This window comes from Dipteris shenzhenensis, chromosome 4, assembly GCF_047967505.1.
Source record: "Dipteris shenzhenensis isolate YYH24624 ecotype China chromosome 4, Dip_SZ_1.0, whole genome shotgun sequence".
NCBI classification, from domain to species: domain Eukaryota; kingdom Viridiplantae; phylum Streptophyta; class Polypodiopsida; order Gleicheniales; family Dipteridaceae; genus Dipteris; species Dipteris shenzhenensis.
In genome coordinates, this window is record NC_141599.1 from 1,312,439 (window position 1) to 1,329,200 (window position 16,762).

A 16,762-nucleotide genomic window follows, 5' to 3' on the forward strand; every position below is an offset into this window, starting at 1 on the left:
GGGAGTGGTGCTACGGTGAAGTCGGTGATACATGAAGTGAAGGTAGGGGATCCCATGATGTAATCTACTACACTAGTGCCCCCCGGTGTGGGAAGCAAGTAAAACCACCTGAGGAGGGCCACAGGTAGCGGGGGGTAGCGAGGCGGTAGCGGGGGGGTAGCGAGGGGGTACAGAGGGGTAGCGAGGAGCAGAGTGGTAGCGGAGGGGGTAGCGGGGGAGAGCGAGGGGGTAGCGGGGGAGAGAGCGAGGGGGTAGCGGGGGAGAGAGCGAGGGGGTAGCGGGAGGAGGGAGAGAGAAAGAAAGAAAGGTGGAAGGTTTATTATAGTGTACGGAAGACCGATGTCCATGAGACTGTTAGAAAACCTGATACACAAGTAGAAAGGGTGGAGCTACCAAGCAAGCATCATCACCCATGCTGAATGCTAAGTCCCAAGTAGTACATAGTCATATCATCAGTAAAATGACATCATCATCATCATCATCATCATCATCATCACAATCCTCATCATATGTTGATCAATCCACGTTACCAGGCCATGTCGGCTTTGGTCAGTAAAATGCGGCCTCATATGTTGTAAATGTCAAGGGGAGCTCGAGAGGGGGCAAGGCCCTGTTGATGTATAGCCAGTAATGGAGTGTTGGTGACTGTTTGTGGGCGCTGTCCGTGTCGATCTCTTGGAAAAAGAAGAAGCGGGCAGGCAAGGAGAGGGAGGCTCGGTGCGGGACGGAGGTCGGCACGGCTAGATAGTGTATGGCTTGGTGCGTTGCACAGAGAGAGTGTATGGGCTGGCCTTGCACGCGTGATAGTGGGAGAGCGCACGGAAGGGATCTGTATAGGCACACGAGTGACGGCAGTATTTGCGACCCGTGAGATGGACCAGGGATAGGAAACATGAAAGTCTCTCTGAGCTTTTGGATTTGTAGGGTCCAATCTTTGAACAAAAGCTATTTTGCGCATTGTTCTTCTTGCAAACCCTCAATTTTGGAGGGTTTGAGGGGAGGGCTTTCTATGAAATTCTGCTTTTGGAGGGAATGGGGTGTTCTAACGGTGTGATGCTCCCCAGTGAATGTGCCCTTAAAACCCTTAAATTGTGAAGAAAAGGGACCGGACCCCCCATACTCTCTTATGGGAAGTCGGATGGGAACACGGTTTTAAGGGGGCGATCCACCCACCAAGTACGTCCTATAATGGTGTCTATGTTAGAATTATTATTATATTCTAGGCAGTGGCCAATGTAATGTAATAATTGAGTTAGGGGCACTTTTCCCTCTTAGAGGTTTTTCCCCCTAACCACGGTTTAATTTGTAATTAGATAGGGTTTGGTCTGTTAGACAAAACCCTTATCTCTTTCTTTGTACTACACTTTAGTCACTTTAGTTCAGTACACTTTTGGGAGTATCCCGGACCTGCTCCCTGCTCTTCTCTTTCAGCGCCCGCATTTCAGCTCCATTGTTTGGCTTAGCTTTTGGGAGCACGTTTGAAGCTTTAGCAGACTTTGCATTAGATCTGCAAGTTTTGGAGAATTTTGGGGCTTTTGCAATTGCATTGCAATGTGGCAATGCAATTTGGGGCTTTTGTAGGCAGAGTGCAATTTGTGCAACTTTTGGGGCTTTCAGGGCATTTGCCCTCTTTTGTATGCAATTTCCCGCAAGAAATTGGGGCTTTTGCATTTGGGTTACAATTTTGCAGGTAAAAGAGCATTTTGGAAGTTTGCAAGCAGTTTTGGACTCAGTACGAGTCAATTTGCAGACTTTTGCCACTTCTGCAGATTCTATTTTCAGATTTTTGGGCATTAAGCAAAGCATTGTGGTGCATTTTGAGCGTTTGATAGGCTGTGACAGTATTTGTCACTGTGGGCAGATTTTCTTTGCAGATTTTACTTCTGCATTTGACATCTTTTACTTGGTCAGTTTGCTGTGTTTTTTGGGTTTATCTTGCAAAAATGGCTCAGAACAACCCCAATGAGGGGTTCAGAGTTCTCACATAGGAGGATAAGTTGGATGGCGCCAACTACTTCTTATGGAGTTTCATGGTTCGCAATATCTTGGTTGGCAGACATCTTTGGGATTATGTCTATAATAGCTAATATCCTTTCTTCATGCTTCCCTAGCTCATCTGTGCTTGGAATAGACTAAAAAGTGGTCAACTTTACTGCTTCATCTAAATCAACTGTCCAAAACTTGGAGAGCTTACACTATCTCCTTAGCTGCAATTCTTTTTAGGCATGAAGTCCTTTAATAATATGAATGTATATTAGGAAAGCAGTAGAGTTAGTACAATTCTTTGAAGCTTATAAACATTGTGTTATTTTCAATGCCATACAAATTGAAAACAAAGCTTCATGCAAATTCTTATGAGTAATAGGAAAAATTATACAATTGCACCACTTAAAGAGGAATCAAATATATATATAATCGAGTTTGACAAATGGGATTATGTCTTACTTGTTCTCTTACTGCCATGTTGTCTTTGCCAATCTTCCAAAGGCCGGAGACAAATTCTTGCAATTTTGCCCGTAATGTATCGACCCGAGAGACCAAGTTGTTGAGCCCTTAAGATTTCCTCCACATCACTCGTTGAATCCACATTGTGCATTGATTGTAATATGTCAAGTTGTTCGGTAGACAGTCTCCTTAGTGGTGGCTACACTTGTCACTCCTATAGCTAGAGGCAGGGGTAGAGGTGCAAATGCAGCACAAGTAGTTGGACCAGCTGGTCCAGGAGCTCCCACAACAGAGTAGAAAAGATGGGACTCTAGAGATGCACAAGCTCTTTCAGTGATTTCTCTCTCTCAAGAGGTTCATTATACCTCACATTCGGTCATGCAAGACATCTATGGCAGCTTGGGAGATACTAGAGAGTATGTTTGCAGCAAGAAAGGATGCCAGAGTTTCCTTTCTGAAGTGAGAGCTTTCCCATACGCATATGGATGAGGGAGATTCCAGCTAAATCCTGAGTGTCTTTGAGATATTTGAAGACTCTCTTCACTGCCTGCCAATGCTGCGAACTGGGCATGTGCATGAATCTGCTGAGCTGAGATACTGCATACTGTAAGTCAGGTCTGGTGTGACATAAATAAATAAGGCATCCGACAGCCTGCTAATAAAGAGTGATATCACATGGTGGGCTCCCATCATGAGCTGAGAATTTGAAGCCAGGGTCCACTGGAGTAGAGATTGGCTTGCAATCCCCGAACTAAAAATGATCAAGGAGCTGTCTAATATACTTGGACTGAGACATCATGATACCCCCCTCAACATGAGACAAACTGAATGCCCAAATAATAATGGAGCTGTCCCATGTTTGACATGTCAAAAATCTGCTGCAAATCAGCCTTGAAAGCTGCAATTTGCTGAGTATCTGGGCTGGTGATGAGCATATCATCCACATATAAAATCAGCACTAAAAAATCAGATCCACTCCCACGAACATAAAGAGTGGGTTCTGTGGGACTATTCTGAAAACCAAGGGATAGTAAGTGTGCATGAATTTTGGCATACCATGCCCTGGGTGCCTGCTTCAAACCATAAAGGGCTTTTCTAAGCCGGCATACCTTATTTTTAGAAATAACAACCTCGAAGCTAGGAGGTTGTGTGACATATACTTCTTTCTGTAGATCCCCATGAAGAAAAGCAGTCTTGATGTCAAGTTGGTGCACTTGCCAATGATGATGGGCTGCAATGGCAATGACACATCTAATGGTAGTAATCTTGGATGTGGGAGCAAATGTCTCCTCAAAGTCAATGCCTTGTTGTTGGGCATACCCTTTTGCAACAAGACGGGCTTTGTATCGATCTATGCTGCCATCAGATTTCCTTTTTAATTTGTAGACCCATCGGGTACCAATGGCACGCTTGCCGGGAGGGAGATCTACTAATTCCCATGTGTCATTTTTGGCAATGGATTGTAACTCAGTCTCATTGCATCCATCCACTCTTTGCTGTCAAAAGCATCTTTATGGCACAAAGGCTCTTCATTGCAAGCTGTAGCAAGGAGTGCAAACTCAAGAAAGTGACCACGCATCTGTCTATTCCCTGATCTTGTCTGAGCAGCAAAAGACTGATCTTGTTTGCTGTCCCTCAATGTATCAAGAAGCCATCTGGGAACTTGCCTTCGCTGTCTATTGACAGCTCTGTTCGCTGTTCTCACTGATAGTCAGAGTGCTATTGCAGTGTCAAAGAATCCTGTGTTTCATGCTCGGACGAAGCACATTGAGGTTCATTATCATTATGTCAGAGAGAAGTTGCATGCAGGGGAGATTAGTATGATCTATGTGTCAACACATGACAAAGTTGCAGACATTTTCACCAAAGCACTTCTACGTGAGAAGTTTGAAGCATTTCGCAGTGCCCTAAACTTATCTCCTTTTGGAGATTGATCACTATCTTGTACACCACATTGGCACTGCAGGGGGTGTTATAATTATTATTATATTCTAGGCAGTGGCTAATGTAATGTAATAAGTGAGTTAGGGGCACTTTTTCTTTTTAGAGGTTTTCCCCCCTAACCAGGGTCTAATCTCTAACTACGGTTAGTGATTAGATAGGGTTTTGTCACTTGGACAAAATGCTTATCTCTTTCTTTGTACTACACTTCAGTCTCTCACTGGTAGAGATATTTTTCCCTAACCACGGTCTAATCTCTAACTACGGTTAGTGATTAGATAGGGTTTTGTCACTTAGACAAAACCCTTATCTCTTTCTTTATACTATACTTCAGTCACTTCAGTTTAGTACACTTTTGGACGTGTACTATGTTCAGTTCACTCTCCATCTTGCTCACTCTTGCTCTCTTGCATTTTCTCATGGTCTAGAGCTCCGATACAAGCAAGCCAAACTGAGTGTACCAGTTTACAGCATAAAAACAAGGAAGGAAGCCCAAATGAGAGGGAAGAAGAGGTCGCTTTAAGTGGTTTTTTCGACACAAGTGAAGCGTGAGTCAAATAAGTACCACCAACTCTATAACACTTGATTTTTTTCCTGAAAATAAACCCCTAATTTGAGAATTACAGCAAGTCATCTCTTCTCTTCTCTTATTAAAAGGAAAGTACTCCTTTCTACAACCTAGTACATGTCTTCTTGTTGGTGCTTTCATTGAGGCTGCATGGGGCAGCTATTCTGATTGGTTCGGAACTTCCTATGGTCGGGATCGGATGGCACCCTCAATACCAGGTGGCTTGGTAGACAACGATTTTGCCCCAGGCACAGGGTGGACTTGGCATTATTGATACTGAGATGCAGAGTAGATCTTGGGCAAGCTGATAGTGCGAGGCCTCACCCTGGGGATGGAACTTTGGAAGCTCCTAGGCTTCTTGGGAACACACCTCGCACAAGGGGCCAATGGTAGCAGTCTTATAGGTGGATATTCTCTGAGGCTTGGCTGACAAGGAAGGGCTCTTCGTTGATGCGGAGTCTCTATAGAGTGTGGTAGAGATTGGCATCCGAGCTAGGCCGTCTTGCAGAGAGGAGTTTGAGAGACAGCTACTCATTTGGCACTTGCAGGTCAGAGACTCAAAGGGGCGCATGCTTGGGCAGCAGACTCATATCGGATGGGCAAAGTGGGACACTGGACCGGTCAGATGCTTCGAGACTTGGAGACGACTTCCCAGAGAGACAAAGGCTCGCAGACATGCTCTCTCTTATCTCCAAGGACAATGTTGTTGGTGAATTGAAAGGAAAGCATGGAGTGAACACAAATTGAGAATTCTTGCTTATGGAATGAAGAAAGGTGAGGTCCTTAAATAGGCACCTCTTACATGATCACTGACATCATTGATGACCTCTGAGCTCCACAATCATCTCCTCAATCAGCTTCTAGATTCTCTCAATCATCCGATGTGGCTTCTACCACCATCTAACAGTGCTTATGGGCACCTAATTGCGCCTCTAGCACACACACATAGAAACCAAGGTGTGCCTGGGGCATACACCTTGAGATATCCCATCATACCCCCCCTCAAGGGAATGCCTCAGGCTATGTCAAGTACATCTAGTCTCATAGTTTCTCATGCCATCTCATGGTGGTCAAGGATAAATCTATGGCTAGGTTCTCATGCTAGCAAGGGATTCCCAAGGGTGTGAAGTAAACAAAAGGGATACAAAAGACCTTCCAATGGTTATCTCCCCTGCATGTACATGCACACAATGTCTGTAGGAGGTATCGTGGAGCAAAACACATACACATGGCCTACATCATATGGTGACCAGAGGTGTTTACAAAACACACAATAGTTTATTTCATTCATTTTGGAGGACTATCTAGGCTGAGTACCTTGACTCAACATAAAAAAGAGAGATCTGGAGCATATATGGAGATGATTCAAAAAGCATAATCTTCATAGGATGCCTCATCTTGTGGAGGCACATCAACTGAAAGTAGATTGGCAGTTTCTGTCTTTGTAGTTGCTTCCTTTTTGGCTCTACAAAACTTTTCATGGTGATTGTTTTTGCCATAGTGTTTGCATGGATGGATCTTGAAGCAGTCTTTTGAGAGGTGATTAGTCTTTCCACAATGTTTGCAAGGTGAAAACTTGCCCTTCTGAATTTTTATGGCATAGGCTGTGTCATTGCCTCTCCGGAGTTCCATGTGCCTTTCTTCTTCTTGAAGAGCAGAAATAAGACCTTCAAGATTAGGATTAGGAAGATTTTTCAAAGTGGTAACAACATGATCATAATCTTCAGGCATACCCTTGAGCAACATTGCCATTGCATCATCTGTAGTGATTGGAGAGTTGATAGAAGCAAGTCGAGTCATGAGACTCCTCATGTAATTGACATGTGTAGCCAAAGGAGTGCCACTAACCATCTTCAATTTAAAGAAAGCAATCTCAAGTGACAATTTTGAGATGTGAGAGCTAGCATAAAAAATAATGTCAAGCTTTTGCCAAGCTTCTGAAGGAGACTCCAAATTAGAGATGTGATGAATATAGTCATCTCCTAAGGCAAGAGCAATGATGCCATAGGCTTTCTCCTCTCTAGCAGGATCTCTTGCCGGGCGTGTTGGAGCTGAGGATTCTCCAGCATTGAAGGCTGTTGAAGAAGAAGTTGAAGCCGGTTTGACAAGCCCCTAGAGGTTTTCCCTCATCAATGCAAACTTAACCTTCATTTGCCATGTGTGAAAGCCCTTACCATTGAACTTATCCATATTCAAGATGGTAGCCATGAGAGGGTCTAACCCAGAAGGGGCAGTGTCTACTCTCTTACAAGGCTAGAAAGAGTTAAAGAGCTTCAAAATACAAGCATTTAGAGTAGCAAAGGCTTGCAACCAAAATCCATACTACAAATCAATGATGCTTTCACTTGCATGCTTCATAGAGGTGACTAAATGAAAGTATTCCAAGCAAATGCAGGTATAGCAATTTAAAAGAAAGTTGTAGCCACAGTTGTACTGATGCTTTTCAATACTTTAAAACCTCAGAAATGCAAAAGTAGCATCTAATATAGCATCAAACTCATAACCTTGTCAAAACTGTCCAAAACAGAGGCTTGAACTTGGAGGGCTTGTATCTCACTCTTCAAAGCAAAGAAAACAGGGCTTTCTGAAACAAAAGAAAGCTCATATACTAGAGAAGATCCAGTCTTCTCCAACACAGAGGTTGGGCGAAATGGCGTGCTGTTTTGCCCAGGGGAGTTGCTGCAGGCTGAACCTGTGTTTTGACGTTTTCTCCTTCGTTATTGAACCAAATGGGCTGCAAAGTGACTCAAAATGTTTGTCTTGAAGTCGCCTATCTACTCCTAAGAGGGCTTGAGCAATGGTGCAGCAGGCAAGGAGTATTCTGGAACAGAAAAGGGACGAAAAAATGCGCTATTTAGGGAATGGCGACCAGCAGAGACGTCTTTTCTTTAATTGCTTGCAGGTGAAAGTGCGCCCAAACGAGGGGTATCTCCTGCAGGAAGGGCTTGGAGAATGGCGGAGAACCGAGGGAGAACAAGCTTTAGCAAGATTTGGGAGAAAAGGGAAGAAATGGTGAAGATGAAGAAGAAGAAGATGGAGAAGAAGAAGATGATGTGACACAAATGGGGATCAAAGGGCTCTGATACCATGTTGGTGAACTGAAAGGAAAGCATGGAGTGAACACAAATTGAGAATTCTTGCTTATGGAATGAAGAAAGGTGAGGTTCTTAAGTAGGCACCTCTTACATGATCACTGACATCACTGATGACCTCTGAGCTCCTCCACAATCATCTCCTCAATTTGCTCCTAGATTCTCTCAATCATCCTATGTGGCTTCTACCACCACCTAACGGTGCTTATGGGCACCTAATTGTGCCTCTAGCACACACACATAGAAACCAAGGTGTGCATGGGGCATACACCTTGAGATATCCCATCAAATGTCACCAAAAAATGCGTTTTGGGGCACCGAAACACGAAGAAACGTTTCTAATGTTTCTTAGAAACGTCGAAATGGCCATTTAGGGCGAAACGCTTGGCTGTCAAAAATTTCACCGCGACAGGTTTAGGATCGAATTTGGCCGCTGTTTTTGTTTTTTGGCTTCTCTCCTGCGCCGCTCCATTGCTTGCCTTGCTTCTAGTGCCTACCATCTACTCTACCCTCTACTCTACCTTCTACTCTACCCTCTACTCTCCTCTACTCTCTACTCTACCCTCTACCCTCTACTCTACTCTACCCTCTACTCTAGTCTCTATCCTCTACTCTCCTCTACGCTCTACCCTCTACTCTACCCTACCCTCTACTTTACTCTACCCTCTACTCTACCCTCTACTCTCCTCTATCCTCTACTCTCTACTCTAGATTCTACCCTCTACTCTAGAGTCTAGAGTCTACCCTCTACGGTCTACCCTCTACAATCTACTGTACTCTACTCTCTATTCCTATACCATGGTCTCAAGATGTGCCGGTGGACCGAGTGGAGGCACAAGGCGAGATGTATGGCAAGATATCGTTTTTATAAAGAGACATGGCACATCTGGCACGAGGAGGTCAGTATGCAAGTTTTGTAGTGACTCTTTGACGGGATCTGCCCCTCGAGTTCGAGCACATTTTTTATGGATCGGAGGCCAGGGTAAGAGTGCTTGCGATGCCATTCAAGAGGGGATCTTCTTAGCACATGGAGGTACTCCATCCAGATTTGCTGAGATTCAATCCCTCCTCCATCTAGTGATCACAGATCAAGGTCTTCAAGCTAATGTGTTGGTTGAGTAGCAGAAGTTGGGCATAGAGGCAACCGCCACTCTCACATCATCCCAGTTAGATGCAAAAAATGTGGAGTGTTCTCACTCACAGCAGGAGGGGCATGGGTATACTCCATCTATATTGACATCACAAGTGCATGGGAGTGCCTCTACTCAGCATCTACATGGCACCACTCCATCGGCATCCGTATCAGTTGGGCTGTCCGCTATGCCATCAGCTCCTCCACGGCCTCCTGTCAAGAGGCCGTGTGGTCCAGCAATTCTCACTCCGAGAGTTACTCCTATACAGGCTGCTTGGGCACCATGCTTGAAGCAAGAGGCTGCAATTGCAGGAGCAGTTTTTCTACGCTTGCAATATTCCCTTCAATGTTGCAAGGACTCCTGCCTACAAGAAGTTTTATCATGCACTTGTAGCTGCTGGTAGAGCAGGAGCATCATCCCTTACACTTGCTAGTTCTGAGACTCTCCGCACCACACGTTTGAAGAAGCAGGTGGGATTAATTAAGAAAGACATGGAGGGACTCAAGGAAGCTTGGAGTTGGTATGGATGCACCATAGTCTCCGATGGATGGAGTGACACGAAGAGGAATATCTTGGTTACTAGTTGTGTGGGAAGCATATTCTTGAGGGTGGTTGATGCCTCACATGCCGGCCTTCACATCACTGGAGAGTGGATATGGGGTCATATTGAGGCAGCCATTAAGGAGGTTGGTGAGGACAATGTGGTGCAAGTCATCACCGATAATGGCTCCAACTGCAAGAGAATGGGAAGTCTTCTTGAGGAGAAATATCCCAAGATAGTATGGACACCTTGTGCCCCATACTCTCTTGATTTGATGATGGAGGATATTGGAAAGCTGCCTTGGGTGTCTAGTGTGGTTGAAAAAGCAATGCAGCTAGTGACTTATATCACTCGTAAGCCACATGCACTGGCCCTATTCAGAAGGGAGTGTACGTGGGAGCTTGTGAGATCCTCAAAGACACGCTTTGACTACATCTTCCTGGTTCTTAGCAGGTATGATTCATGAATTATGATTCAATTTTCATCATTCAAGAATCAATTCCTCAAATTATTCATTGTTTAAATTTGTTTAAACTTTATCATTCATAGGGTGGTTAAGACCAAAGAGAGCCTTCGTCGCATGATGACCAGTTCAGATTGGCTAGATTGGAGTGACTCGAGAAGTATATCATTATGGCATGTTACATGTATGATGTAAACAGTAATACATAATACATTTTGTTATATTTTGAATCTTGAATCTTGAAATTTGATTCTGAAATTTGAATCATAAAGTTAAAAGTTTATTGTTTGAACTATGGGCCATGGGCCATGGCATATGCTAGCAGCCATATGCACTTGCAACTAATTAGTTAATAAGTAATTTGTAAACTGTAAGATCCATGTCTTTGTAAACCTCAATCTATAGGCTGCGTGACATGTCTTTTTACTCTTTCAACTGTGTAATATGTGTGTGCATTGTGTGCACAATATGGATGTCTGAGAGCTCTTTTGAGAGAGAGAGAGAGAGAATCTGAAGACAATTATTTATGAAGTATATATAACTTCTATAAAATATAGTATTTTTAGGTGTTTCTAGACGAAATGCTTGTAAAAATCTAGAAACAGTTCTTGTGACATTGGGTGTTGCTCCACCTGGAGGGGTATGCAAGCAAACGTTTGATGGCAAAAGAAATGACGAAGAAGATCTTGACGGGATGCCTGACAGCGCACATCTGACGGGATTTGTAGGTTTTGTCGTCGATCCCTTGCGAGGGCGTTAGGTGCTGCAGAAGCGATCAGGACGCAAGCACGACGTGTGACGGTCTCTGAGGCGCGATGCTCTAGAAGGTTTGGTCGCCTGTGCATATTTTCCCAGCTCAAGGATTAACCTTAGGGTGACGTGGCAGACACATGTACTATGCTGACGTGGTGCCTAGCCAGGCAGCAGATGACATGGCAGGTCAGCAGATGACGTGGTGCACACGTGTGGTGCTGACGTGGTAGTACATGTGGCAGCCAGGTGGCAAAGTACTCAGGGACGTGGCAGTACATCTGGCAGCCAGCTCAGATGCTGATGTGGCATTGACACATGGCAGACAGGTGGCTAGCCCGTGGTAAGTGTAACTCTGGTTAGCTGGACTTTGGTCAGAGGTCCAGTTAGTTGGCCCAATCAAACCAGACCAGAACAGAACCAGTCTGGTCAGTTTGACCAGACAGTAACCATCCAGTCACAGGCTAACCAGACCAGAATCAGTCAGTCTGGTTAGAGTAACCAGTAGTTACCCATCTGGTTACTGTCCCCCCCCCCCCCAAAAAAAAGGACAGTTGCAGAGACTGTTTCTGCTAGCAGTTTTCACCTATCTGAGAGAGTATTTACTGTCAGAAAAGCAGCAGAAACACAGCAAAATCAGAGATTTGCAGAAAAAGAATATGCATGCCCTTGAGCAGAGAAAAGAGGGAAAAACAGATGCATTTTGAAGCCATTTGCAGTCAGAAAAGGGGCGCACAGCTTTGAGTTTATGCCTTGAGTTGACAGACAGCCCGGCACTGGCATAAGTTGTGAATGCAAGACCTCTTGTTGAGGTAATTTTTCTCTTTGAAAAGCAAAGGTTGCGTACATCAGTTACATACACAGTGTGTGTGAGAAACTTGCAGATCCCCCATTGCTGGTTAGGACGGTTCTCACGGATAGGGGTACCGCTCAGGATACGCTTCTTTCGGGAGTCTCTTGGCTTCCCCCAAGAGAAAAGCAAAGGTTGCGTACATCAGTTGCATACACAGTGTGTGTGAGAAACTTGCTGATCCCCCATTGCTGGTTAGGACGGTTCTCACGGATAGGGGTACCTCTTAGGATACGCTTCTTTCGGGAGTCTCTTGGCTTCCCCCAATCTCACTTTTATCGAGTGGGACGAGGAGGATCTCTGCAGATTGAGTCGGAGATGGAGGAGGAGACAAAGTTGGACTTAGAGGACTTAGAGTGGCAGAGGGTTAGGATTGTGGGTCGCATGGGCAGGTTTTGGTACATTTATCCCTCCATAGTCTTATCGACCCCAGATGGAGCAGTATGGCGCTTGTGGATCTGGGAGGATAGACCTTTATGTGACATTCAGTGGGACCCAAGGGAGTGGTTGTGGCCAGCTTGCATTGGGCACTCGAACTGGGTGGAGGAGGTATTTTTCTTCCGCTACGCCACTCGTGTTGGGTGCCGTTTTAAGCTTGAGGCAGCAGCATGGTCCCCCACGAGGGATCGTCACTGGCTAGAGCAGGATGTCCTGCGAGAGGTCATAGGTCGCTTTTGGCCCCGCCTTTGACTAGTTTGCGCCCGCGGAAGATTTCTTATTTCTTTTGGCTGGGGCTAGCCCATTGGCCCTTGGCTGCTCCAGATCAGGATAGATGGCAGATGCACTATTTTGTGGATGGAGTTCTGGGGACGATCCCGCACTGTCTTTGGGGACGCTTTGTCACACTGCGGATATGGCTAGCGTCCTTCAGGATTGTTGCTAGCATGTGGAGGATGAGCATGAATTTCATGTGGGGGATGGTGGCCTACCTCACGGAGGGAGGCCATGCCTTTGTGATCGACCCTGTCACGCCGGCTTACAGGATACATGGGCAGCATGTTTCCCAGATTGAGATTCATGATGTAGTTCAGCCCTCCCGTCCACGCCCACCACCTCTTTGGAGGATGGTGTTTGGGAGACTGTTTCTAGCATTATTGCTTGGAACATCTGGATGACCTGTTGCAGCCAGGTGATGGGCGCATGCTACTCTCCCTCTCCATGCCACTGATATGAGAGGTCTCATGTGTGATGTAAAGAGGATAGCCACTCCCCTCGAGCCCCACACACCAGTGTCTCTCCTTGTCTCCTTCCTATGAGATGACTCCCATGTATATCTTGTCACAGTGGGCAGTCCTCTCTTGGGGCTCTCATGTGTCTTAGTATAGAAGACCATGTCTCTGTCAGTGTATGTCTCCGAGAAACCACCCGGATTAGACCAGAGTGTGCCATTTCAATTCCACACTGCAATTCTCAGTCCACTTTGTGTCCCATTGGTCCGACACTATCATAATACACCCTCTTCTTTCTCTTCCTTTTCTTCCTTCTCCCTGTGGTCTTGATCTCCTCTCTCTTGGATGATCACCCTACCATCCCTATATGCAGCCCATTTCCTTGCTTCTCTCGCTGCCATGACGAGAGAAAAAAAGAAAGAAAGAAAGAAATAAATAAATAAAGTTTATTAAAGTCTTTGGAATACCAATGGGTCTATGAGACTTTGAAAAACCTGATACAATGAGCTGTGGTAGTGGAGCTACTAAACGAGCATCCACACCAATGCAGAATGCAAAAAATGCAAAATGGCAATACTAAGTCCTAAGTACAATGTAGTACAACATAGTCATGTCGATAGTCGACTATATATCAATCTCATCATTATCATCATCAACATCATCATTCATCATGATCATCATCATTAGGAGCAGGACATCACGATGGATGAGGTAGTGGAGGCATGAGGTCAGCAATAGAGGCTGTTGGCCCCTCAAAGATACAGTCTTGGTACGTCTCTTGGTCGTAGCTCTGCGTCCAGGGCCACCGTGACCCCCGTCGGTCGGGCTCCGACTCTAAACAAGGAGGGGATGCCCTCAAGTATGATCTGTGTGTCAACCCTTTGTCTGAGCTGGCGGGTCACAGGCTCCGGGTCAAGGTCATGTCGAGGTCTCATTTTGTGGGGATCCATGTGATCTGGTTGAAAGAACTCCGTGATAGAGCTCTAAGAGGTATCAGTTGAGGAAGAAATCTTCTCCTGTCTCCGTGATCAGAGTATCCTCTCACGGTGTCTAAACACCTCATGAATGAAACCAGCCAAACATCGCTGGTTTGGGTAGGAGAGGAAACGGGCCAAAACCCCATAACTATCTCTGAAGAGGTAGTAGAAATGCCCTCGGATCTCATACTAAACAGAACACTTGAAGATGAAATGCTCCTTTGTATCAACCTCCTGCATGTCACATAGTGTGTATATGCGCCTCTCCTTGGGTAACCGCTCTGCTCTGCTGCTCTCGATACGAAGTTTGTGTGAAGAGACCCGGAACTGCCCAAGAGAGATCCTCAGCGAGTGGGGTACATGAATTTGCATGTATTCAGGTGGATCAAAGAGAGAGAGAGAGAGAGAGAGAGAGAGAGAGAAGTCAACTTAGAGAAATAGGCAAATGGCAACTGTTTAGATCCAGGGATACAACTACAGCCAAGGGGGCTTGTGTGGAGAAGAGCTCCGAGTGACCTTGAGTGTGAGGGGGGGAGCCTTTATATGCCCCTTCCCAGCCTGGTCAGCCAGCAAGGGCTGACGAGATTGACCGACCAGCAGGTCAGGCTGACCTAACCCGACCTGGATAGTCAGGTTGGGTAACCAGACCAGCCCCAACTGGGCCCCAACACAGCCCTGACCATGGGTCCCATTAGCCTGTACCAGCCAGCCTAAAACAGGTTACACCCAGTCCTACAAGTGTGCTTCATGCTGGCAAAATGGTTCGGTATCTGGGCCTTCACCGGAATGTGTGCCTACTCTTTACTCTAGGCGGGTACATCCTCAAAGCAGCCCTCTCTCTACACCCGATATGCCCTAAACTTTAACAAAAGGAGGGGAGAGGATTTGTATTGCATGTTTTATCCCATTTGACCTCTATAGTTTAAAATTCCTCCAAGTACTATTGAGCCGTACCCCCATGATTGTAGCCTAATTTAATTACAGCATCTTAATGAGGGAAATAGAGTTCCCTCGAACTCCAGCTTCAGCATAAATAACTTTTTCTATGTGTTGAAAGTGGATGTTTATTGTCCTGGTATCATTGAACAGGATAACATTTTTCTTTTTCCCTTGTATTCCAGCTAGTGCTTTATTGCTTTCCATTGTGTACCTTGGAAGGGGAGTCGACAAAGCTATCCTTGGTTGTGGAAGTGTACAAGGAAAAAGAACAAATAAAGAAGCTTAGAGGGATTAAGATGTTTACATAGGCAGAAGCCACCTTCATAAGCACAAACCATGATTACATTATATCATTTTAGTATCAATAGTATATATGATTGAGGCATGTAAAATAGTTCAGTGTCTTCACTTCTATGATATCAGTTTCCATTTGGTGGTGCACTTCTTCCCATGATTGGACTTCCTTTTAAAGAGGCATCACATTCGTGATGGTAGATTATAGTACATTAATTGGATTACAATGACTGGATAGATTATTAGTAAAGGTAGGTTATAGTACATTAATTGGATTATTGTTGTTGATGCACAAATTACAATGACTGGATAGATTATTGGTGAAGGGTAGAATATAGTGCATTAATTGGATTATCGTTTGCTGATGCACAAATTACAATGACTGGATAATTTTATTTACAGAATACTGTCCATGGGTATATACTCAAAGGGAAGCCAGTGATTGTTCAATTTGGTCGGAATCCTGCAGCTGCGAAGTCTACTGCAGACTAGCATTCAAAGATTGTTTGCGTGCCATATTTGATGGTATTTCACTGGTAATATTCCCTGTAATTTTCTCAGACTCGAGCAGGATGGAGTTTAATGACAGTTGAAATGCTCTAGTTACATTGTTTCTGCACTTTTTATTCACACAAGTTTTAAATATAGCAAATGCACAGAAAGCACCGCTATGTATGGATGTAAGATTTCCACTGACCTATCACCATAAGTGTTTTATTGTTGCTTGTCGTTGGGAACCTGATGACTTGTTATTTTTGACACTGAATCCAGCAATGAGGGTGTATGGAATCACTTATGGAGGCAGTTGTGTACTTGCCATCTAAGTGTCTTCTGCTCTCTTCTAGGCAAGGGGATGCCTTGATGACAGAGAATGAATCATTCGATAAAACAACATTTAATGCTAGGGCCCAGGGGAAGGCGATGATTTAGTCCATATCTCTAGACAGTGTGTATAGCTTCATTGACGAATTTTCTGCGGAGTATGGCAATACTCTGCACATGATTGCAGTTCATATGTGAATTGGAGAAACTGCATCAAGTTTGGTTACAGGTTTTGTATTGGTTTACTTTTGAATCCCAAGCCCAGGACAAAATCAGGACAGGAGTGTACAGATATTTAAGGGGGGTTCTCTGTAAGACTATCCTCCAGAAATATATTATCTAACAAGCTTTAGTATCAAGCAATTCTAGTCCATCAAATATCTGCTGATGTGAACTGGGCTTTTGTCGTTTCATATTTTCTTAGAATCTGAGGCAAGTTAGCTCTAATTAACATTGTAGAAGTAGAGTAGTTTACTAATTTATAGAATGATGTATTGAAGTGACATAGAACCATCCACCAAACTCAAGAATGAATCTTTCAAATATATGCCTTTGGCACACTAATTTTTGAGGATTGGAATTGAAGTGTGGCATAATGAACAAAGTCGTGTTATAAATGCATGTGGGCATAGAACAAGCAACCTGAAAGGAAACATCAAATGCTCTTGTATATAACATGTGCAATGTGGCTTCCCTTTGCATGCTTGGCATGCATGCACCAGTTTGTTTGGGTGAGTGTTAAAGTTTCGAACATTTCCAGCCCTTCAGGAATTCAGCA

At 44.6% G+C, this 16,762-nt stretch overlaps 1 protein-coding gene across 2 annotated transcripts in view; it reads left to right on the forward strand.

The window, feature by feature from the left end:
• The window catches only part of LOC147902308 (RNA-binding (RRM/RBD/RNP motifs) family protein), a 57,979-nt gene extending 41,472 nt beyond the window's left edge, over nucleotides 1–16,507 (forward strand). For both annotated transcript variants that reach the window (XM_087373281.1, XM_087373282.1), the window contains exons 11-12: nucleotides 15,565–15,698; nucleotides 15,934–16,507. In XM_087373281.1, the coding sequence (XP_087229407.1) occupies nucleotides 15,565–15,654 (90 nt within the window). In that variant the 3' untranslated portion in view covers nucleotides 15,655–15,698; nucleotides 15,934–16,507. The remainder of the gene's footprint in view (nucleotides 1–15,564; nucleotides 15,699–15,933) is intronic.
• The last annotated feature ends 255 nt before the right edge of the window (nucleotides 16,508–16,762 follow it).